Source organism: Cardiocondyla obscurior, linkage group LG03, assembly GCF_019399895.1.
Source record: "Cardiocondyla obscurior isolate alpha-2009 linkage group LG03, Cobs3.1, whole genome shotgun sequence".
Taxonomy (NCBI): Eukaryota; Metazoa; Arthropoda; class Insecta; order Hymenoptera; family Formicidae; genus Cardiocondyla; species Cardiocondyla obscurior.
The window spans coordinates 11385314-11406922 of NC_091866.1; the positions used below are offsets into that span (position 1 = coordinate 11385314).

Sequence of the window (21609 nt, forward strand, 5' to 3'; positions counted from 1 at the left end):
ACAGCGTTACGGTATTTGTAAAGTGTAAAACAAAGATGGTAGCAGCTTGAAGCTTGCAGCGGATAGCCACGAGTCGCCACCGTCCAGCGAGTCGAGCTATAGTCGCGTCAGCCGATCACCATTTTGTTCATCGTTCTTATTGTGCAGTTGTGCACTGTTGTGAATTTACGTTCGTTCACATCTCGAGGCTGGAAAGTGAATTTTTATCGAGATAAAAATGTTGAACGTGGAGATTGCGGGATTATCTGCGAAGTGCAGCTTCGATGCACCGATTTCCGCGGAGGATTTGAAGCGGGAAGTCGAGGGAGCAACGGTATATCAACCAATTGTGATACATAACTTACCAATTTTTTTTTAATTATTTTTATTATTTCTTAAAATATTAATACGGCACGCGAGATCATCTGTACGTATAAAATTAAACCAGCAAGTTTTACTTGTATGATTGAAACGTGCAGAGTATCTCGCTCGCGATAACGAGCTGATAAAAAATTGTAGATTTAAGATTGATAATTAAATTAATTATTTCTTAATTTTTTGTATCAAATTATTAGCAAAGGTGTTAATTCGTGGATTAATTTTTGTTTTTAGGGATTCTCGCGCGACCAGTATTATATTCTGGTTAATGGAAAATTGCTGCAAGAAGATGCTGTCCTTTCGAATGGCTGTGCGACTGTGGTCCCAAAACTTTTGGGTGGCAAAGGCGGCTTTGGATCCATGTTGCGTGCGATAGGAGCTCAAATCGAGAAAACCACAAATCGTGAAGCCTGCAGAGACCTGAGTGGCCGCAGATTGCGCGACATTAACGAAGAAAAGAGGCTGAAGGCTTGGATTGAGAAGCAAGCCAAGAGAGAGAAAGAGGCAGTCGAGCGCAAGAAGAAGAAACTGGAGAAGCTGTGTGCCGAACCAAGACACGAGTTCAAAGATCAGCGTTATGACCAAGAACGGTCTGAGCTGACCGAAAGAGTTGGGGATGCAGTTGAGGAAGGATTCAAAGCCGCCGGCACGTCGGGTATTAAGAGGAAACAAGAGGAGGACGATAAGCCGAATAAACGAAAGACTATGTTGGATTTGGAGATCGACTCTGATGAATTTGAGGATTCCGACAGCGATGAGGACGAAGCGCGACCGGTAGAGAAAACTAAAGCGAAAGAGCAGTCGTCGAATGACAGTGGACATTCCAGCGACGATATTGAAAACGTCGATAAATACGCTAAAAAAATTGAAAGCGAACAGTCTGAATCAAATTCGTCGGTTGATCAGATAAATGACAAAGTAGCGAGTACCGCAGACTCTGTAAATACCGAGCATACCATCGAATCTCAAACGTAAATGTATAAAAAGAATAAATTGTACGACGACTTAAATTAAACTGATCACTTAATAATTAATTTTAATTTTACGCAATAATTTTAGCGTTGCAAAATGCACATTGGGAATAATGTACCATAAAATAGAGTAAAGAATTTAACATTGTAATTTATTTTAAGCAAATTTCATGTAATACATAATTTCAGCATTATAATAATGTAAAAAATGATAAGATTTGTTACATAAAATATTACCCTGTGTTTTTTATGTATTAATACTTTTTTCCAGCACTTAGTTTATAAGGTTTTTTCTTCATTATTTTTCAATTAATTTGCGCTGTACGAATTTTTGTTACAAAGAATATTTGCATTATATTTTTTTAAACTTCTAAAGGCATAAATTCGCATGAATCAACAAGACAAAGCTTTTTTTTCTTTAATCTAGACGGCTGCTTTATTTATTAAAACCGTGACGGATGAATTTTTGAACAGATGTCTTTGAATACATTTTTTAAATAGACTTTTGGAAATGACGTCTCTCTACGATTCCACCTCCAAAGAACCAGGCTATACAAGCATCGTCAAGATTATACCTAACGGTACCTACACATCTGCGTCAGAGGGACGCGCATCACCCGAGCGACTGATTTACTACGCTGCGGTACTTTTTCTCGGCCATATCGATTTTCTCCTCCAAGTGGTAATTTGGCCTCAAATTAACTGTAAAAAATATTTTAGATCCCAAATTGACGAGTCACGCCGTCGATACGCGAGAAACTTGCCGCGTCGAATATATTTTCCGACGTGAATCGAGGACTACTTCGCGTGCTCGCGCGAAGGGTTACATTTTAGCGACGTCTGCCGGGATATATAAAGCCCCACCACGAGCGCCGCTTCACCATTGTGGGTTCTTCGACTTCGAGTGGAGTAGCTGGGCCACACTTGTCCGCCTGACGACGACGCGAAGGCAACGCGGTCTGCGTCCAGCGATTTGGCGAGTCGAATACAGGTTGGTGTACTCGATAATTACCATTGACAATACTTAGTTGTTACTGTTGGCCGAATGGGTTTTGCTCGCGGCAATGTAACGCAACGGCGGCTGATGGTGATGCGAGACATTCGCGACTGGCCGTACGAGATCGAGATGGGTGGATCGAGCCACACGGAGGAGCTAGCTAGCTGGATCACCAACGTGCGCCAGAAGAAGCTCGCGTGCTGCCGGAGCCCTAAGCGCGACTTCCGCGTGGAAGCGGTGCTGACCCACGCGCTCAATAAGGCGGAATACGAGCTGCGCGCCAAGCAACTGTCGAGGATATCGCGCTGGAGGCGGCTGAGGAAGCATATGCTCAAGGGCGTGGATTACGGCAGCTGCGGCCTGTACAATGCGGCCGAGCGGAACCATGAGAATTACGACGGCCAGCGCCAGGACGCGAGTTCGTGGCGGGACAACCTGTGCGAGGACCTCAACAGCATAGTGGACTTCCTGCAGCAGCTCAGCGAGGTCAAATCCAGCGTGCAACGGTGATACGAGGCTGGACGATAGACGATATAATTTCCCTCTCCTGCTCACGGGAATGTGCGCAATGGAGAGTCTCTCACCCGTTCAGGCCCTGCCGGACCTTGTCTCGGGGAGGGGAAAGCCACGTCAGCAAATGCGTCTTGCCATAATGATTCACGCATACGCGACTGGCGACATCTGTGAGCAGACCAGCTCACGACTTGTGGACGATGCGCGCACATCTATCTTCTCTGCTTACTTCACTCACTTTGTCTCGTACGAAAGGAAATACTTGGCTCGCGAGCCAAAACGGATCCTGTGTTTCGATACCTGCAGCCTCGGTGTATTCAGAAGACTGGCCATTAATTCCTGCAACATTGCGGCTATATTTGCAGCCTCGTCGTTACCGTGGTATATATCTGGATATTTTTTACTTACAGTCTCACCGTTTGAGATGGCGGACGCGATTGGAAAGAAAGGGATAGGGAGAAAGAGAAGGGAAAAGAAAAGAGTGGCTGTAATGCAAACGCAGGCGATTACCTACCTTGGGATTTCGCGCATGCGAGCACACACACACACACGTCGTCCTTCCTGCCTGTCGTCGATTTGGTTTGTAAACTGTATCGAAAACCAAAGTACTTTTCTTATTTAATGTCTGTTTAATATTTAACTTATACAGGAGGAAAAAAATTTTCATTATTTTAGAGATACTTTCAAGTTCCTTAAATCTGTAAAATCATACGGATATATTAAGACTGCCTTGCATTGTGATAATAATTACGTCGGGATGTAACTTTTAACGTTGCTTGATCCTAAACAGTACATTCAGTAAATAATTTTTAAATATTTCTGTTTTTTTTCGTTTGTTAAATTGTTAATAAAAAAAAAATCAGTCTATGTATCAGATGCAATAATTTATTAGGCAGCTATTGACATTTGATTCGGCTCTCTTTCTTTCATACAATTTTTTATACTGTTTAGGATTAACGTAACGAAGACAAAGGATCTCAATTATTGTAAGTTTAAAGCTATTGTGATACTTTTACTTTGTTTTAAATACATTTTGTAAGCATAAAGCTGTGATGAAGATTACGTAAGAAGATGAAGCGAGGAAATGAAGGAAGAGTTGTAAGATGAATAAATACATTTTCCAAGTAACAATGTAAAACTATTCTTTTGTCAAATTTCTCTGTTCACCAATTTATTAATGCCGTCAATCGTTTTCAGTCTGGCACGTACACACCGTAGAAAATACACCTTATCGCGAATGAAGGGCTCTGGCTGCCAATGTGGACGACGTCGCCGCGTCGTCGTCAGCGACTTAGCGAGCGTACCTATAAGATTGCAGCGAGCGAAAGAAAACCATAGGGGCAGTACTCTGCGTTATGAATGAGAGGGAGGGAAAGAGTTTCTAGAGATGTTGGCCGAATCGGCGCACAAGCAAAAATTGTCCTCTGCACGAATCGTGATACCGGGCATGATAACCACAACGACGAGACATGGTTTCCGTGTGATGAATCGTCATTCTCCTAAATTGGTCCATTCTCAGATCCAGAACAAGTACATTCTCGTATAACGTAAGATAACGGTGCGGAGAGATCCGTTAGCCTACAGGTAGCCAGGTATTCTTCCAAGTAAGGTAACTCCGTCATGCAAGCATGCAAATAACCTATTTGAGTTACCGAAACATTACTCCTGTTTCATGTTAACATTGTTACACGTATTCGCGTTGCCATAATAATATGTCCATAGATCTGCACCTGCCTTCGCTCACGCTGACGTCACGACCCGGATAGAACGTTGACACGTGTGTTTTAGATCTTCAAAGACCGTAAGAGGTGTTCAGAAGATACCGGAAACTTAGCAAGCGGATGTGAGATATTACCGATTTAAAGAGAGAGTATACGCACGTTGTATGAGAAGTGGAAGTGTTAGGTTTCTCGACTCGGTAACATAAAAATTAATTCATCATTTAAATAGGGATGGAATTTTATCAAATTTTTAATTGATATATGCATCTTTCAAACGCAATATCGAATTCATATTATTTATGAAAAATCTAATAATTCGAGGGTCCAAGATCTTGGAAATTGAATCCTGAAATTCGGAAAAATCGTCCTACACACATCCACAGGAATCTCGGCTGAAAGACTTTTGGAGTCGAAATTTTCGAAGCCTAGGAAATTCAAAAAGTTTTGGATCCTGAAATCTTCAACTTAGCCCTGCTACCCTAAGGTTGAGAATTCAAACTTCCCGAAAAGAATCAAGAGAAATTATCGCATATGTGAAGAGGGAAAAATACGCAAAAGGAAAGATTACACGTATATATGGATATACATAAATAGAAGTAAATCGATACCACTTGGCCGGAAAATTCTATTAAATCCAGGAAAAAGTAATCTGGAATGGAATTTATAAGTATATATTTAGATCTTACTAAACTATTTATCCGATAGTTATGGTTACGTTCTATGGTGTACGATTCCAGTTTAGCGTTTGTGTGGTAACAATCTTGAAATGTTTTTTTCAACAACATAATCTCACGTAATTTTATTATGAAGATAAAGAAGTTTGAAAAAGTAGGAAGGGGGGGAAGGGTGCAAATATGAGACTTTTTTGATCGACAGAAAGCTGCATACGTTGGAAGATTCCTCGTCCCGTTCTACCAGCACACCACGAAGAATACAATTCAAATTGCTCGAGATCGTGCACCGGCGTGTCCTGTGTAAAATGCTGTTTGTTGAACGTGACCATTCACGGAGGTTTGGTTTTACGGGCGGTTTAAAATGGAAAATGAGAATGAATTTTGCTAGCGTAACTAGCTATCGTTCCTTATATCGTAATCATATATCATATCTATATTTTTGCATTTTGCTTTGCTCGGTTTCTCTTTTGTGTTTCACACAGCAAAAGGCGGCAGAACAAAAGAACTAGGTCTTTCATAAGTTAGAGAAACGGCCCGGCACTGCCTGCACACCTTATTCGACAACCTGTAGGACCGATACGTTACTACGTGATCACCGGGATGTAGGAGAAGATGCTGGATTGCGTGTTGCGTGAGAATGATAAAGGTAACGAGAGACAGGATTGTCGTCAATCCTTGATCCTTGTGCCCTGCATCTCGTACCTGGCGTATGCAAATGTTAGTCGTGGGGGGGTTGGGGCAACAATATTCTTCTGAGTCATAGGAAGATGCTGTTTTACACGATGGCGAACAATGCGGAAGTGGAAGCAGCATTTTAAGACGGAACGAGACGTATTCACTGATATAATATTCCGATGTAATAATACATCGATGTCCCAGGATCTTGGTTAATTTGGCGAGATATAATGTCATCCTAATCTGCACGAAACCTCTGCAAGGACGTGTCGGGCTTATGGAGCTGTGTATTAAAAAATCTGAAATTTAAGTATTGAATCAACGCGAAGAGCTGAGGATATAATTCAACAACTCTAAAATTTACACACCTGTAATATGCTTGGAAGACGCATTCAAGGATCTGTAGATATCCAAGAACTCGGAGATGGTTTTGAATATTTTTTTAAATTGTTCCATTTTTATCGTTATTTCTATTACACAAATTTTCGTAATTATATATGTGTACATACCTTCAAAATTTTTATTTTGTAGAAAAAAGTGCGACAATATATTTGTCGAATGTGCACCAATTTGAAATTTTCTGACTTGAAAACAGAAAGAAAGGTACTGCACATTTTTTAAGATATTAATTTACAAAATTCTAAAACGAAAAGAAAGAAAGAAAGATCAAGGTATACAATATTTCTTTCGTTATAATTAATACAATATGTAGGTCTCTAAAACCATTTTTTAGGACATTGGGAAATTCAACGGGGTGGTACAAAATAATATTAATGGGTGGGGGTCAAATGTCATTTTGTTTTTTCACAGAAACCGTTCAAATTGCAACGTTCGTTACATCAAAAATTCTGTTCTGGTCATGGAATAAATAGGATGATTCGATTATTTAAAACAGTGATTCGCAGTATGATATCGTACAATGTTTCTAAGAGAGCGACAAAAGTTATGAAAATTGAGGAATGAATAGAGCAAATGGCGCAAAGGATTGAAGCATAGTTTTAGGTTTTACAACAGGGAAGACGAGATCGAGAAAATTACAGTTTTTTCCGAAAAGGGTACAAATTACAGCAGAGTTTGGCGTAAGCTGTATGGACCAAAAAATGTGGATTTATAGTTTAAATACAAGTAATTAAAAGGAAGATGAGATAATGATATAATTAAAGAGGAAGATAGCATGGTTTGATAAAATAGTTCGTAAAGAAGAAAATATAAAAACAGAGGTAAGCAACAGCTGCAAGATTTCAGTCAGGTAATCATTGAACAAAGGTAGTTTTTATTATTTGTTTTTTTTTATTTATTTAATTACTAAATACTAAAAAATTTGTGTTTTTTTAATCGATTGTTTAAATATTAAAAAGTCGGCATTATATTAGCTTTCTTAAAGATCTGTTAGATCTCTTGAAAGATTTAATTTGAATTAATTAACATTTATAAAAATAACTAAAGGTATGAAGTGAATACTAATTTTGTGCTAGCATTTAATTCCAATCTTATTCTACTCGTGTAGCTCTATTTTTTTTGTTCGATTTAATCGAGGTGTATTCATACTTTTCTTTTTTTTATATGTATACACACATAAACATAAAAATACTGGAAGAGAGTGTAATGTCTACACAATAATTGTGTGTTAGAAATGGAACAGAATTCGCATGTGAACGAATTAATTTGGGCTTGTTACTCAATATCATGATGAAGGCCTTGTATTTTTTTTGATATCCCAAAGAGGCACAATTTCATTTTTCCTCATTCTTGAGGTCTCGTTACAAACATCGATCGAAAAGGCCCCTTTAGATGCGTGAGTTATCCGTTTCTGTAAACCTTTTGCTACTAACGGAGTGTTATAGAGAGGCACGAAGATGATCAACCGTATCATGTCTATCGTTTATCTACCTTCGAGTTCAACGCTGGCTCTCCAAACAATGGCTCAACTACGCGAGTTCGCAAGTTTGGTCTTCGATTTCTCTTGTTGGCTATATTCGAGATTTTAAGAGTTTTTCTTCTTTGGACACTCGAGAATATGTGATTAGCGAGATTTTTTGTCAACCTGAGTTCTATTACAAAAGATGATCATCGACGAATCTTTGATGCAAATTAGAATCATCATAACATTTGCAAGGCGTTGGGTTTTTTAACAGCTGATTCATAATAATCAAAGTTATAGAACAAAAAATTTAGTCTTCTTTTTAAACAAAAGTAAGTAATTTTGTTTATACTTGAATATTTAAATATTTGTTTTGCCAAAAATGTTATCAAATTTATTGTCTTCTTGTAGATTTTCTCCCGAACGTTATACGTTTATGAAAAGCTATGAAGATTTATTACATTACTGAAAAAAATACTGGATACAGCAAAAAAATATTAATATGGAAGGAATATGAAGAATCGTGAAATTTAGTTGCAGAAAAGTAGTCTTCCAAAGTTGTGTCATTGGAACAAATTAAGTTTTCTTGCAGAAGAAAATAATGAAAAAAATTTAAATATTGCAAAATTTTATAGCAAAAAAATCAGTACCGAAAAATTTGATCTCGAAAAAGAATTATTAGCAATGAGTTTTACAGAAAAAAAAAGTAAAAGAAAAAAAATTAAAAGAGAAAAAAGTAAAAAAAAGTAAAAGAAAAAAAAAAAAGTAAAAGAAAAAAAAAAGTAAAAGAAAAAAAAAGTAAAAAAAGAAAAAAGTAAAAGAAAAAAAAATAAAAAAAAACGTAAAAAAAAGTAAAGTAAAAAAATTATTAAACAAAAAGTATTAAAATTTTCGTTATTTAAAATATTTTTGTGACACGTTATTTTAAAAAGAACATACTGTAGAACTTAATTGCAAAAAGTATCATTGATACTTTATCATAGAAGAGGAGTATTGTGAGACTTCATAACAAGAAGAGGATCATCGCGGGACTTCATCGTAGAAGAGGATCACTGCAGCATGTCATCGCAGAAGAGGACCATCGCGGGACTTTGTCGAAGAAGAGGATCATCGCGGAACTTTATCGTAGAAGAGGATCATCGCGGGAATTCGTTGTAGAAGAGGACCATTGCAGGGCTTCGTCGAAGAAGAGGACTATCGCGGGAATTCATTATAGAAAAGGATCATCGCGGACCTTCGTCGCAGAAGAGCACCATCGCGGGAATTCGTTGTAGAAGAGGACCGTCGCGGGGCTTCGTCGAAGAAGAGGATCATCGCGGGAATTTGTTATAGAAGAGGACCATCGCGGGACTTCAGCGCAGAAAAAGGTCGTTGCAGGACTTCATCGTAAAAAAGAATCGTGGGATTTCGTCGTAGAAAAGAGACTTTATCGCAGAAGAGGACTATTGCGGGCCTTCGTCGCAGAAGAGGATCATCGTGGGAATTCGTCATAGAAGAGGACTATCGCGGGCCTTCGTCGTAGAATAGGATCATCGTGGGAATTCATTATAAAAGAGAATCATCGCGAGAATTCATCGTAGAAGAGGAACATCGCGGGTTTTCGTCACAGAAGAGGATCATCGCGGGAATTCATCGTAGAAGAGGATCATCGCGGGAATTCATCGTAGAAGAGGAACATCGCGGGCTTTAGTTGCAGAAGAGGACTATCGCGGACCTTCGTCGTAGAATAGGATCATCGCGGGACTTCATCGTAGAAGAGGATCACTGCAGCATTTCATCGCAGAAGAGGACCATCGCGGGACTTCGTCGCAGAAGAGGATCATCGCGGGAATTCATCGTAGAAGAGAAACATCGCGGGTTTTCGTCGCAGAAGAGGATCATCGTGGGACTTCGTCGTAGAAGAGGACCATCGCGGGTCATCGTCGCAGAACAGGATCATTGCGAGAATTCATCATAGAAGAGGGACATCGCGGGTTTTCGTCGCAGAAGAGGATCATCGTGGGACTTCATCGCAGAAGAGGACCATCGCGGGACTTCGTCGCAGAACAGGATCATTGCGAGAATTCATCGTAGAAGAGGAACATCGCGGGTTTTCGTCGCAGAAGAGGATCATCGTGGGACTTCGTCGTAGAAGAGGATCATCGTGGGACTTCGTCGTAGAAGAGGACCATCGCGGGCCGTCGTCGCAGAACAGGATTATTGCGAGAATTCATTGTAGAAGAGGAACATCGCGGGTTTTCGTCGCAGAAAAGGATCATTGTAGGATTTCGTCGCAGAAGAAGGTCATCGCGGAATTTACTCGTAAGAAGAGTGCATTGCAGAATTCTATCATAGAAGATAATTATTACAAAATTCTCTTTTAGAAAAAGATATTTACGGAGTTTTATTACAGAAAAAAAGATTATCATTGAAGATTTTACCCCATTGGGATACCTGAAATTTTTTATGTCGAAGATATATTTTAGATTATTTAGAACCTGGAACTTTTACGCCTCGAAGATTTTACACCATTGGAACATGAAACTTAATATTTGGAAGATCTCTGCATCGCGCCATTCTACGATATTAGAAAATTGATGCTTGAAACGGTATGGAATTGATATTTTTTATAATATTAAATTAATTAAATTTACAAAATTTTATGTCGATTATATAAATTCAAATAAACTTCGAAATCTCTCACTGTAAAGCTTCAAGTTATACAATCTAAAGTTAAATATCGTAATTTGGATCTAATATTATAGAATTGTAATAATTAAAAATTTCGAGCTTTTACGTCTCGAAAGTTTTACACTATTGGAACTTGAATTTCCATATCTCGAAGATTTTACACCATTGGAACTTGAATTTCCATATCTCGAAGATTTTACACCGTTGGAACTTGAATCTCCATATCTCGAAGATTTTACACCATTGGAACTTGAATCTCCATATCTCGAAGATTTTACACCATTGGAACATGAAACTTAATATCTGGAAGATCTCTGCATCGCGCCATTCTACGATATTAGAAAATTGATGCTTGAAACTGTATGGAATTGATATTTTTTATAATATTAAATTAATTAAATTTACAAAATTTTATGTCGATTATATAAATTCAAATAAACTTCGAAATCTCTCACTGTAAAGCTTCAAGTTATACAATTTAAAGTTAAATATCGTAATTTGGATCTAATATTATAGAATTGTAATAATTAAAAATTTCGAGCTTTCACGTCTCGAAAGTTTTACACTATTGGAACTTGAATCTCCATATCTCGAAGATATGTTTTAGATTTCAAACTTCGACATTGCGAAAATTGGGATATCTACATCAAGAAATCTGGAGCACTGTTGGCATCGTGAAACTTGGGACGGACTTTGGCATCGCAAAGCTCTGGAACACATCAGCATTACGAGACTTGTTACGGACATCGAGAACTCAGGAATGAATGTGACATCGCGGAGACTAGGATGTTCATCGAGAAGCCTGGAGGCTTCGGGATCGTAGAATTTGAAACATCACGGGTACTACTAAATTAATTATAGAATAATAATGTTGTACGTAAAAATACTGACTGATATTTACTAAAGTCATATTTAATTTATAAAGAATTAAAATACATTAGAACATACATTATTTTTACAATATGTACAATAGAAATATATACATAAAAACGTAATTACTCAAAACTTATTACTTGACGCATTTCATACGATGTAATAGATAAATTTAAAAAATCACAATAATATGCATTACTATCCTAATTTTTTTCACAACATATCTCGACGTCTAAAATAATTAAAGCACATCTGCAAGATTTAAAACGTTCTTTAAATGCATATTGTTAGGATTCAAGATCAAGCGATGTTATCGTCCTGCTTGAAGCCTTGGAAAGGGCTTTGTGTTCTGGCAGGTTTGCTGGGCGCGGCGAGCAATCTACTCCAAGCACGGCAGGTCTTGCCGGACCATACCCACATACCCGAGGTAACGCCAACTACGAGGGATAGGAAAAGCCTAAGAAGAGCAACTTCGAGCCCGGCGGCATGATATATCGGGCCAGGAGTACAATTTTGCGCCGAGCGGCAATCCAACGCGGCGAGCAATGCTAATTTTCGCCATCGTGGCCTTACCGAGGCCTCGTGTAGCACGCAAACAAGCCCGCCCAATGCTGGTAATGCGTACAACAGGGCGAAGATACCCAGCCGCGTCATTAGGCGCTCTAGTTTTGTTGCGCTACGTCCGGCGCAACGCACGGCTCTTCGTACGCGAACCAGCGCGCTTCCAGCAACGCTACCAAACGCACAGCCCAGGAGCAACAGCACAGCATGCGGCAATACTTCCAGCCATAGCGCCGATTCATCGGAGATCTGACAAAGTCCAGTCAGTTCGTCTGCGACCACGTTGTGCGACAACAAACTCCCTGTATAAAGATACATTCGTCGTTACTTGTTATAGAAATAGTTATAGTGTATCAGGATCAGTTAAAAAATAAATCATTAATATATATCATAATAAGAAATATGGAAATGTTATAATTAAAAAGCAAAAAAATGTTAACGTATAATAAAATTAATTATATATATATATATATATATACAATATGCTTATGGACATGTAAAATTACCTCCTGTAAAAAATATTGGAAGAATCCACGCGGCCGCATGAAGGTAGGGTGCGATATTATGAAGAGCTTCGCTGCTCCATTCATTTCTAGCGCTCAGTAGCCAGCAGCCGCACAACACCGTCCACCACATGTTACTTGCTAGTCCTAGATAGTAGCTGATCAGCCACCAAATAGTACAGGGAATGCTCTTTAAAGCATCGCGAACCTATTTAGAGACACACAATGTATTTACAATAAATTTTTATATGAGAGATATCTTTTTTATTTAAACTTTGACTTAATTCCGATGTTTAGTCGAATAATTATCCCTTTCTTTTCATCCAGCATTCAAACAAGAATTACAATACACGGAGATTTTGTAAAAATAATCAATTTACTCACTGGAACGTAACTTGGTCCATCAATCTGGCTGACGCAGCTAAGATTTTCCGCGCCAACCGCACCACGGACGATGTACGCTACAGAAAGGAGATTATAACAAAGCGCCAGGAAGACTATCGGTCTCTCGGGATAACGAAATCTGGACGGCTCGACCCAAAAAGTCAGCAAGGTGAAGAGCGTCGACAGAAAGCATAGCCAGGCCCAGCCGGTCATCCACCGCTCGGCAAACTTTTTATCTTCCGCGCGATAATATGCGTCGGTACCGCAACGCGGTGCACAAGAAATCTAAAAAAAATATATATATATATATAAATATATATAAGAGATATAAATATATATAAGAGACGAAGAAAAGAATCATGAGAAACTGCCGACAAAGAAAATGCATAGTTCTGACTTCTTCGTTCGCCTATTCTAACCATTTCCGTGTCCGGTATCTGCACGAAATGCGGTGGACATTGATGATGCTGCTGTTGCATTCGCGTGGAAATTTGCGGCGGCCGTTCGTGTATCATTGGCCATTGTTGCTGAACGGTAGGCAGTATCGGTGAGCTGGTATCGTCCAGTGCTTCGTCCGGCGGCTGCACGCACAATGTGTTTCCTGTAATACAGGTCAGAGTTGAAAATAACGTACCAGTTTAATCATTAAGCGCTATATCAATTATAAGGAACCGCCAGGTAAAACGGTGCGCGGGCCTTTACTAACGGAACAATCGGCATGTTTCCCCGATGAGAGATGCCGATCGAAGGCTGAACGAGTGCTTACCACGATCAAGGAAGCGATCGCAATCCAGCATGTGCGGCCACGGGAGCGTAAGGCTGGTTAGGGCCGGCTCGCAGTCTCTTCTTACGGAAAGGCAGAGAGATTTGCAGGCCGGTATCGCCACATGCTCCGAGCAGACCGGGGCAAAGACGGCGCACAAGAAGAGCCTGAGATGTCTCGAACAGTTGTAGTGGACCAGTGGCATGAAAGCAGCCAGCTGTAAAATACACGTGCATTAGAACCAGATGGTGGCGAGTAGCGCGTAATTGCATCGCGTAATCTCGCTCTCCGCCTCGACGGAAAGGCTCTCGATCTCCTTTAAACGTAAGTACGTTTGATAATTACTCATTTACTTCGATAACTTTGCCACATTGTTTTTCAACGATTACATTTCCCTTACGTTGTGCTTAACGTTCGAGGTAAACACCCGCGGGTTCTTTCGGGCTCTTCTCTAAACCTGAAGCGAAGAGCCGACGACGGTGATGTGAGAGGGTAATGCACCTAAGCGAGCGGCGAGGAGACGCCTCGCTTCCATGAAATATAACGAGCGGTGGGCATCAGGGGTAATTATCCCGCCCATTCTTCCCGCCTCAATCCCGATGGACTCCTCGCGCCGTCGCCGGGGCCCGCCGGAACCGTTCTTTTCTACCTCGCGGAGGCCTCCCCCCCCTTACCCCTCCTCCTCCCGGAATCGCCCATTACCAGCGGAGGCCCCGGTGCTCTTCTCCTCCACGGCGCTCCCCAAATTATAGCCTCATGAAATTGCGTGGTAAGCCGTAACGACAGAGCCCTCCGTCCTCGCCATCTCGCCCCGCGTCGACGTTCTTCTTTCTCATTCTCATCGCGTTCCCTTCTCACCGATCAAGGTGGACCAGCTGAGTGCGGCCCGGAGAAAGAGAAAGAGAAAGAGGGAAAGATACCCGCCATTGCCAGAAATTGCGCGCGATCGTTTTCACTTCTCACGCGTGACGGACGTGCATCGATAATCGAAGGAGTCACGTTATTATCCCGACGTCGTACTTTGGGTCTCTCGGCATTTGAGGTAAAGATGCTAATTAATTCTGATCTGACGGAAGCCCGTGCTTATTGCAGGAAAGCGAAAATAATCGGCCGTATTGGAAACGCAAGGATTTTACTCGGCTTAACATAACCTAATTACGTTACGTACGAAGGGCACTTTTTGGGAGATCCTGCTAACTGGAATTTAAAGAAAACCAAGCAGCGGAAGGAGGACAGTCGAGATCTTCGCGATAATAGGATAAGAAGGCTCCTCTACGTTTGCTCAGCATGCGAATGAACCTGCCCCGAGATAATAAAAGCGCGATAAGTGTAAGTATCTTTTTTTCTTTTTTTTTTCATTTATCTCGGACTAAAGGAATAGGTCGAAATTACGTTGTTCTTGCACGTGTGATCAGCTTTTCTTCGCCGTGATCTCAGATTTTGGCTGGCGAGCGGTTATCTCGGATGGAAAAGGAACGCGGCGAAGAAGAAATCCGAGCGGACCGGTTCGTTCATTATTTCGCATTCTCCTCCGGGAATGACCAGAAAAAAGACGGAGTAGGAAACGGCGCATCCCACCCCCTCGGCCCGCTTCTCGTGCACCTGAGAGAGTCCTCGGAGCGATTTCCGAAGCGAGCCTTGACAGACAACTCGCGGATAGAAGAAACGAACAAGCGGACGGATGGGCAGACGCGGGGATCAACTTTACTTCTTATTGCTGCCCGCGCTCCTTTCCCGCTTTTGTCCTTGCACGGTCCGCCCAGATCGAATCGTCGCGGAGGCCCTTTGTGAGGCTGCATGTATATTTATGCGACGTGACACATAAATCGTCGAGATGCGATGTCGAACTCGAGGGCAAGAGGAATCTCCACCCTTCCCCCGTCATCTTCTTACCCAAGGGATGCTTTTTACGACAAGGTGCGATCGGGTTTTCGTCAGATGAAGCTTTTTCTACCGCTGTGTTCGTCTCCGCGATGGAACATAAACTACCGTCGCCCTCGAGCCACGATTTTTAAGGCCATCATCAAACTGCAGGGAATGCGAAACCTTTCAGCGTCACAAGTATCATGATTTAAAAAAAAAAAAAGGAAGAAGAGATTAAGAATTAAGCTTTTATTCTCGATAGTAAGTCTCTTTGTAACGTTTTTCCGAAATATTTGACTTGTAAATTCTTAAAGTTAAAACGTTTAGGTTTATCTCGAGGATATTTGTCTTGTTATTCTATTTTATTTCAGACTTTGGCGATTTTTCTATTTTTAATCTTTTAATTTTTTTCTTTTCTTTTTTTTTGCCATAGATTTTGGTATCCTCCCCGATTATTGTATCCAGGTAGGACGAAGAAGATGACCAAGCGCACCCCTGCAATTTGCCGCCTTCCGGGAACGACGGTGATTGGCGGTGGCGTCTTTCTTAGGATCATTCATTGGACTTGGAGGAGTCATCAGCGAAACGTGTTCGAGCTAATCTCTCTGTAATTGTCCCGGCCGCATGTCCATTGAGTGGTTCGGAGGAACGATTACGTACGCGTACAGATTTCGGAGTTTTAGAAATGTGTAGCTGGTCGATTATCCGATTGAAATCGTAGACAACTTTACGATCAGGTTGCAACATGTGTAAAGGCCGAAGAGATCGTAGACGAAATCGCAAACGAAATCACGTTTCGATCATGAATAATAACAGGTCTGTAGAACTCGATTTCTGCTAAGTCGTCGTTTCCCTTTTTTTTTAAATTAAAAAGTTTTTAAAGAAACTTATAGTTCTTGAGTAATTCCACAAATTATTTTAGAAAAAAGAAAAAGAAGTAAATTAACCATTGTTTTTAATAACAAGTATTAAAAATTAAAAATTTTGTGACTAACAATAATAAGAATATCTCGATATTTCAACTGATGTTTTCATAATTTTGATGTTAAAGATTTTCTTATAATCGTTTAATAATTTTAAAAATAATTTATTGAAACAATTATATTAATTTTTTTTATATAAAAGGTCAACTTTACCAAAGCGTGAAACTCGATACGACTAGCTAACTGAGACGCTTTTGACAATCGGCGGCAGCTTGCGCAGAGCTTACGAAAAAACCACCACGAGCATCGACGATTCCAAGATAACGATTCGAAGAATCTGGGAACGGCTCCTTTACGATTGCCAATGTGCACAACTTGTGACGACTCACACACACGCGTTTAATGGTATCACCGATGGACACCAAAGCGACTTGACGACGGAGAATGAGAAGAGGAGAGATAAGAAGAGCGGGGAGATGGAAGCGGAGAATGATAGCGGCGTTCTTTGAGCTCTGTGCAAGTCCTAGAATGACCAACCTCGATGCTTTATCTCGAAGACTTGTCAATACCATTTATGAGACAAACATTAGCTCGGAGACATACCGCGCGGAAGCGATAATCCGAGTGAAAAAAATTTCACCAAGTCTTGCGTGGTCTTGCGAGGAAGAAAAATAGAATGAAAGTCTTTTCCAAAGTCAGGAGTTTCAGCTCTCGTGGAGTAAAATTAGAGCTCTAATCTAACGAAACTGTTAGATCTCGCTCGTTAATTAAATTGAAAGTTTTGATTAATCGAATGAGATTTATATATTACAGATTGTGCTATTAAAAGTATAATCTTGTCGCGTGATAGCGGCAAATTGAAGTACGATCGTTGAGCCTTTCGATGGAACGATAATCGGCTCGTGTGTTCGAACGGGTCTGCAAGACAAGATATTTTTTCACTCGTGCGCCTTCGTAAAAAAGATTATAGGTACGTATCGATCGTAATCGTAAGTAATTGGCAAAGATGCATGTGATCATATATATTACATTATGCTCGCATTAGGCCGTGAAGGTATTAAAGCGCAATCGCGTGTAATTGCAGCTGCGCCAAATCGCGTCTGTATTAAGTTACAGACGCCGTACGGGATTGCAAATGCAAACTGGATTGTAACTTAGGCGCAACTTCGCGCAAAGATAATTATAGATAATTACGCGCAAGATTAATATCGTAATTATATGTTAGATTAATGATGAAATAACTGTAAGGTTCTTGTAATACACGCTAGTAGGAAAAAGTATTAGTCGTTCGGGAATTGTCGATGGCATTATAGTATTGCACAATCCTTTACGTTATAATGCAATTACACGACAGTATTATATTAATTTAAATTATTTAAAGCACTGAAATTCGACGCTTCTATTATTCAAAAAAATTTTTAACTTTTGTTTTTTATTTGTATTACTAAAATATAAAATAAATTACATGTAAAATTTTTCTTTATTGCTAATTCATCTGTGTAATTTTTTAATTTTTAATTTTCTCACTGTTTTAGGAACTTCAGGCATCCTGTACGATTCTAATTTATTGTCAGGAAAGGAAGCTAAAATATTTCAAGTTTTCCTCGCGCGTTTCAACGTCATCGGCGTTCCCCATCGCGTGAAAAGCGCATATCAGGTCCCATCCGCCGAGGATGCGTTCCCACAGACACACGCACACGCGCCTCCGCGTGCGGCACGCACACGTGCGCGTGGGGAACGCAGCTGCCACAAAAATACGCAGTTTTGCTCGTCAGCTATCTCGCTTCAGGCGGCTTCAAAGGACGCCGCCTTAACGTTATTACGATAATAAAACTGAGCGAGCGAGAGTGAACCCTCGGCTATAAATACCTCTCTTTCCTCGCTTTAAATGTATATGTGTGCATACACGTGCGCGTGTATGTGTGTGTAGCGACGGTGTACGTACAATTGGGTGCGTTAATGGCGCGTCTCCACGCTTCTAAAGGTACCTCACACGCGCGATCATCTATTCTTCTTGATCTTCGCGAGCGATAGAATCGTACGATCAATTACAGATATAAAAAGATTTGCCGCTCGCGTTCAATTTGACCAGCGCAGATTAATTTTAATTAACCATAAATAATTTTGTTCCAGGGTAATTCGCAAGATACGAGAGTATTTCGATCGCGTGAGCGTAAACAGGGATACGCCGTTTTGCCGCTAATTAATCGCGGCAGCCCGCGGAAGTGGAGTTTGACCGGAAGTCGGTATCGGGCCATCGAGGAATCCAGCAGTCCGCGGATGAGAGAACGGCTTCTAATTACGTCTCCCGTGGAGAGAAGCACGTATCCCGCACGGAGAAAAAGGGACCGGTATTCTTCCTCTTCTCCCCTTCGTCCTACCTCGCCTATCCTTCTCGGTCTCTCCCGCTTCGTAACATCGCGGTTCAGCGACTTTGATTCGCCTTATCGCTGCTAATGAGAGCCGGACGCGCGTTCTTTGATCTTCGATTGCTTATTAACGCACGCTGTCGTGAAAATCTTTCTCCTTGCCTCCACCCAGATTATTAAACTACAGCGCGGCTCAAAGTATTGTTGTTTCAATGCAACATGTTTTGAAAATAAATTTTATAACTGTATTAAATATTATAATGATTGAATATTTTTGTTTTAGCTTACTAAATTGCATCAAGTTGCACATTTGTAAGAAAAGTGCACGTTTTAGTCGCTCCCGTGGGATTTTCAGTGAAAATAATGATTAAAGGGAATTATAGTAATGTTACGGAATATATTAATTAAAATATTATATTTTCTAATTCTCTAAAATGAGAAAAATTTTTTTTCCAGATGTGTGATACACGGCAGAATAAGTAAAGTTCAGTGCTTCAAAAGTAGTTTTATCGCGGTAAATTTATCTGTCAGGTAATAATGTTCACTTTTATTTTTCTAATTAAACAAAGATAAATGTGTGCCTATCTAACAAATAAATTTTTAACAGAAAATTGGAGGAACAATTGACTAAAGGAGGAAAATTTACCCCTCGCTCTGCCTGTCGCTGATCCTCGTGACCCATGAAGTTCGGCATCGCCGTCAGGTTGTAGCGCAGCCCCCGGCAGAAGGACACGTTCAGCCGCTCGCATTTGGCGCCGGTCCCGGGCTGCGCATGGTTGATACCCCATCCGCGGACCGACGCCGCCGAGAGGATGAGCACCACGAGGCGCAGCACCATTTTCATCGTCGGCGGCATTCACATTTCATATCGCGTGCAACGCGCGCGTACGGAGAACAACGTGCGGCAACACAACAGGTGATTGTAATTCATGCACACTTTTCGCGGCGGCAAAGTCACGTAATCGCGACGCACAGCGTCCCTCCGGGAGATCCATCCGCCCCGGTGGTCGACGACCGACTGGACGGACTGGACCGCTGGAGGATCGGAGGCACTTGGACGCTTCTTCGCGTGATACAGAATTAACAGCGCAAAGAAGCAAACGTTCGGGCAAGTCCGCGTGCACTCGGCACCCTGCCTTTACCTCCCGAGCCTCCCTTCGCCCTTCATCCTACCTTTTACTTTTTACGGCTGCAGCCGCCGTCGCGGCGGGCCCTATCATCTCGGTCTGACCGCCGAGGATTATGGGACCGATCCTCCAGGCATAATTAGGAACAAAGAGAGCGCCGGACGTTGCTCCGTGTCCCGCCGATGAATTTCTGTCATTTTCCTAGAAATGCAAGACCGGGACCCGCCCGCTCCCCGACCTAGACGACCGATTTCTGCTAGCTGTACGAAATTTTTCTCGATGGGATTGTAGTTTTGGAAAGAAAAAAAGAAAAAAAAGAAAAAGAGAACTCAATGGGCAGAACTCGGCTTTGAATCATAATCGACTGACTGAATCTTTGAAGCTGACTCTAATCTTCGAAACTTTGGGTTCTGAAACCATGGTGTTTCAGCGCTCGAAATATTTATCTCCATTTTTCATAGTTCTTTTCTTAAATTTGAAAGACTTGTTTGTTACCTGAAAACGGGATTTTCTTCTCCCAGGAGATATATTAACAGATACATTACAAGAGATCTATTTGTTCACATTTAATGGTAAATGAGATTAGTGTCAACGGTTTTTTTTTTTTATAGAGTTTGTTTAATAAGACCTTCCAATTTTATGGTGACGAAATAGAAAAGCTTTTAGCATCTTCGTATTCGAACGGCGAATCTCTTCTCTTTGTAAATTTATCTCCCGTCTTGAATTTATAAAATTATTTTACTAAGATGGAATTCAAAGCCGCATTTCTGCATGCAAAAATTTTTAATATAGACATTTATCAGTTTAAGTAATGAAATGTTGAAACTTGCAGATTCATGACCATCTTCCAAAACTACAACGTGGAAAGTGAACGCTTGCGTAACCAGATTGAATAGAGAACTTTCCATAAGAAAAATACTACAGAGCAGGCCCGAAGAATAATCGATGACGATCGAGCCGCAAAATCCCGGGACCGGTCTTGGTATTTTATTCGGGAAAAAGCACGAGAATGAATTCGGAGTGCGGCGAGCCGAGTCGTTATGGCCCACCATTATGCGCGTTAACACGATTTCGGACTTTCCACGGCCGGTCCCTTTGGGGCCTTTTCGAGCTCCGGCCAACGGCGGTCTGTTACGCCCATTGAAGAATGACCTTGGTTTACCTCGGCGCAGAGACTGTGAAGCGTAGAATAAAGAAATCTACAATGAGACAGGTTGGGCTTCGGCTTCCTTTGACAGAGCCCGGTTCTCTTTCCGCTCTCCCGCCTGTCTTCCCCCCTTTGGACGCGCAAGTGCTAATTATGCGTACGTAGCCCGGCTTATTTCCGTCCGACGATATCCCAAGATGCACCTTTTCGATTCTCCAGCCTTGTCGGGAGACGAGCGGAATTTTTACAATGGCAATTAAGAATTGTTACCCGCGGATAAATACAAATTCAAATTCGTTGTTTGCTATCCGCGAAGAGATTTTTATTAGCCCGGTGTGAGGGCTCGAAGCATGCCAGAAGCGCGTTTACAGGCGCGCGATTGCCGGTGGATGCCCTTAGGAACAGGAGGGTCCGACGGAGGCGCGGACGAGAGAATGGAAGGGATTAAGGCGGCGGCGAAGCATCAAAGAGGATTGTAATTAGTCGCGCATGTGCCGCGCGGCCAACCGGAGCACCGGACGCGGGAATCTCTGTTTTTTGCTTGCTATTTCCACCTCGAGCACCGCGAGTGCGCGCTCACATCTCGCGGCGGCGTGCAAAGCTTCCTCTAATTGAGATCCCTTTTTGCGAGAGAAACTTTGAGAACAATGGAACGCG

At 41.3% G+C, this 21609-nt stretch overlaps 4 protein-coding genes across 4 annotated transcripts in view; 3 read left to right on the forward strand and 1 right to left on the reverse strand.

The window, feature by feature from the left end:
- Window positions 1-12630, forward strand: LOC139113669 (splicing regulator SDE2). The gene is made up of 5 exons (XM_070674982.1): window positions 1-313; window positions 592-2319; window positions 3249-8101; window positions 8181-11279; window positions 11604-12630. Exons 1-2 carry the CDS (start codon window positions 218-220, stop codon window positions 1330-1332), a joined length of 837 nt encoding a protein of 278 aa, XP_070531083.1. The 5' UTR covers window positions 1-217; the 3' UTR covers window positions 1333-2319; window positions 3249-8101; window positions 8181-11279; window positions 11604-12630.
- LOC139101315 (uncharacterized) lies at window positions 2374-2835 on the forward strand. The gene has a single exon (XM_070654348.1). It carries the CDS (start codon window positions 2374-2376, stop codon window positions 2833-2835), a length of 462 nt encoding a protein of 153 aa, XP_070510449.1.
- Window positions 10485-19534, reverse strand: LOC139101316 (frizzled-10-A-like). The gene is made up of 6 exons (XM_070654349.1): window positions 19325-19534; window positions 13527-13740; window positions 13180-13361; window positions 12761-13045; window positions 12380-12584; window positions 10485-12193 (listed from the first exon to the last, which is right to left on the reverse strand). The coding sequence occupies exons 1-6, from the start codon at window positions 19532-19534 to the stop codon at window positions 11613-11615; spliced, it is 1677 nt and encodes a 558-aa protein (XP_070510450.1). The 3' UTR covers window positions 10485-11612.
- The window catches only part of Ash2 (set1/Ash2 histone methyltransferase complex subunit ASH2), a 10151-nt gene continuing 8019 nt past the window's right edge, over window positions 19478-21609 (forward strand). The window contains exon 1 of the mRNA XM_070674956.1: window positions 19478-19594. The gene's annotated coding sequence lies outside the window, so the exon portion shown is untranslated. The remainder of the gene's footprint in view (window positions 19595-21609) is intronic.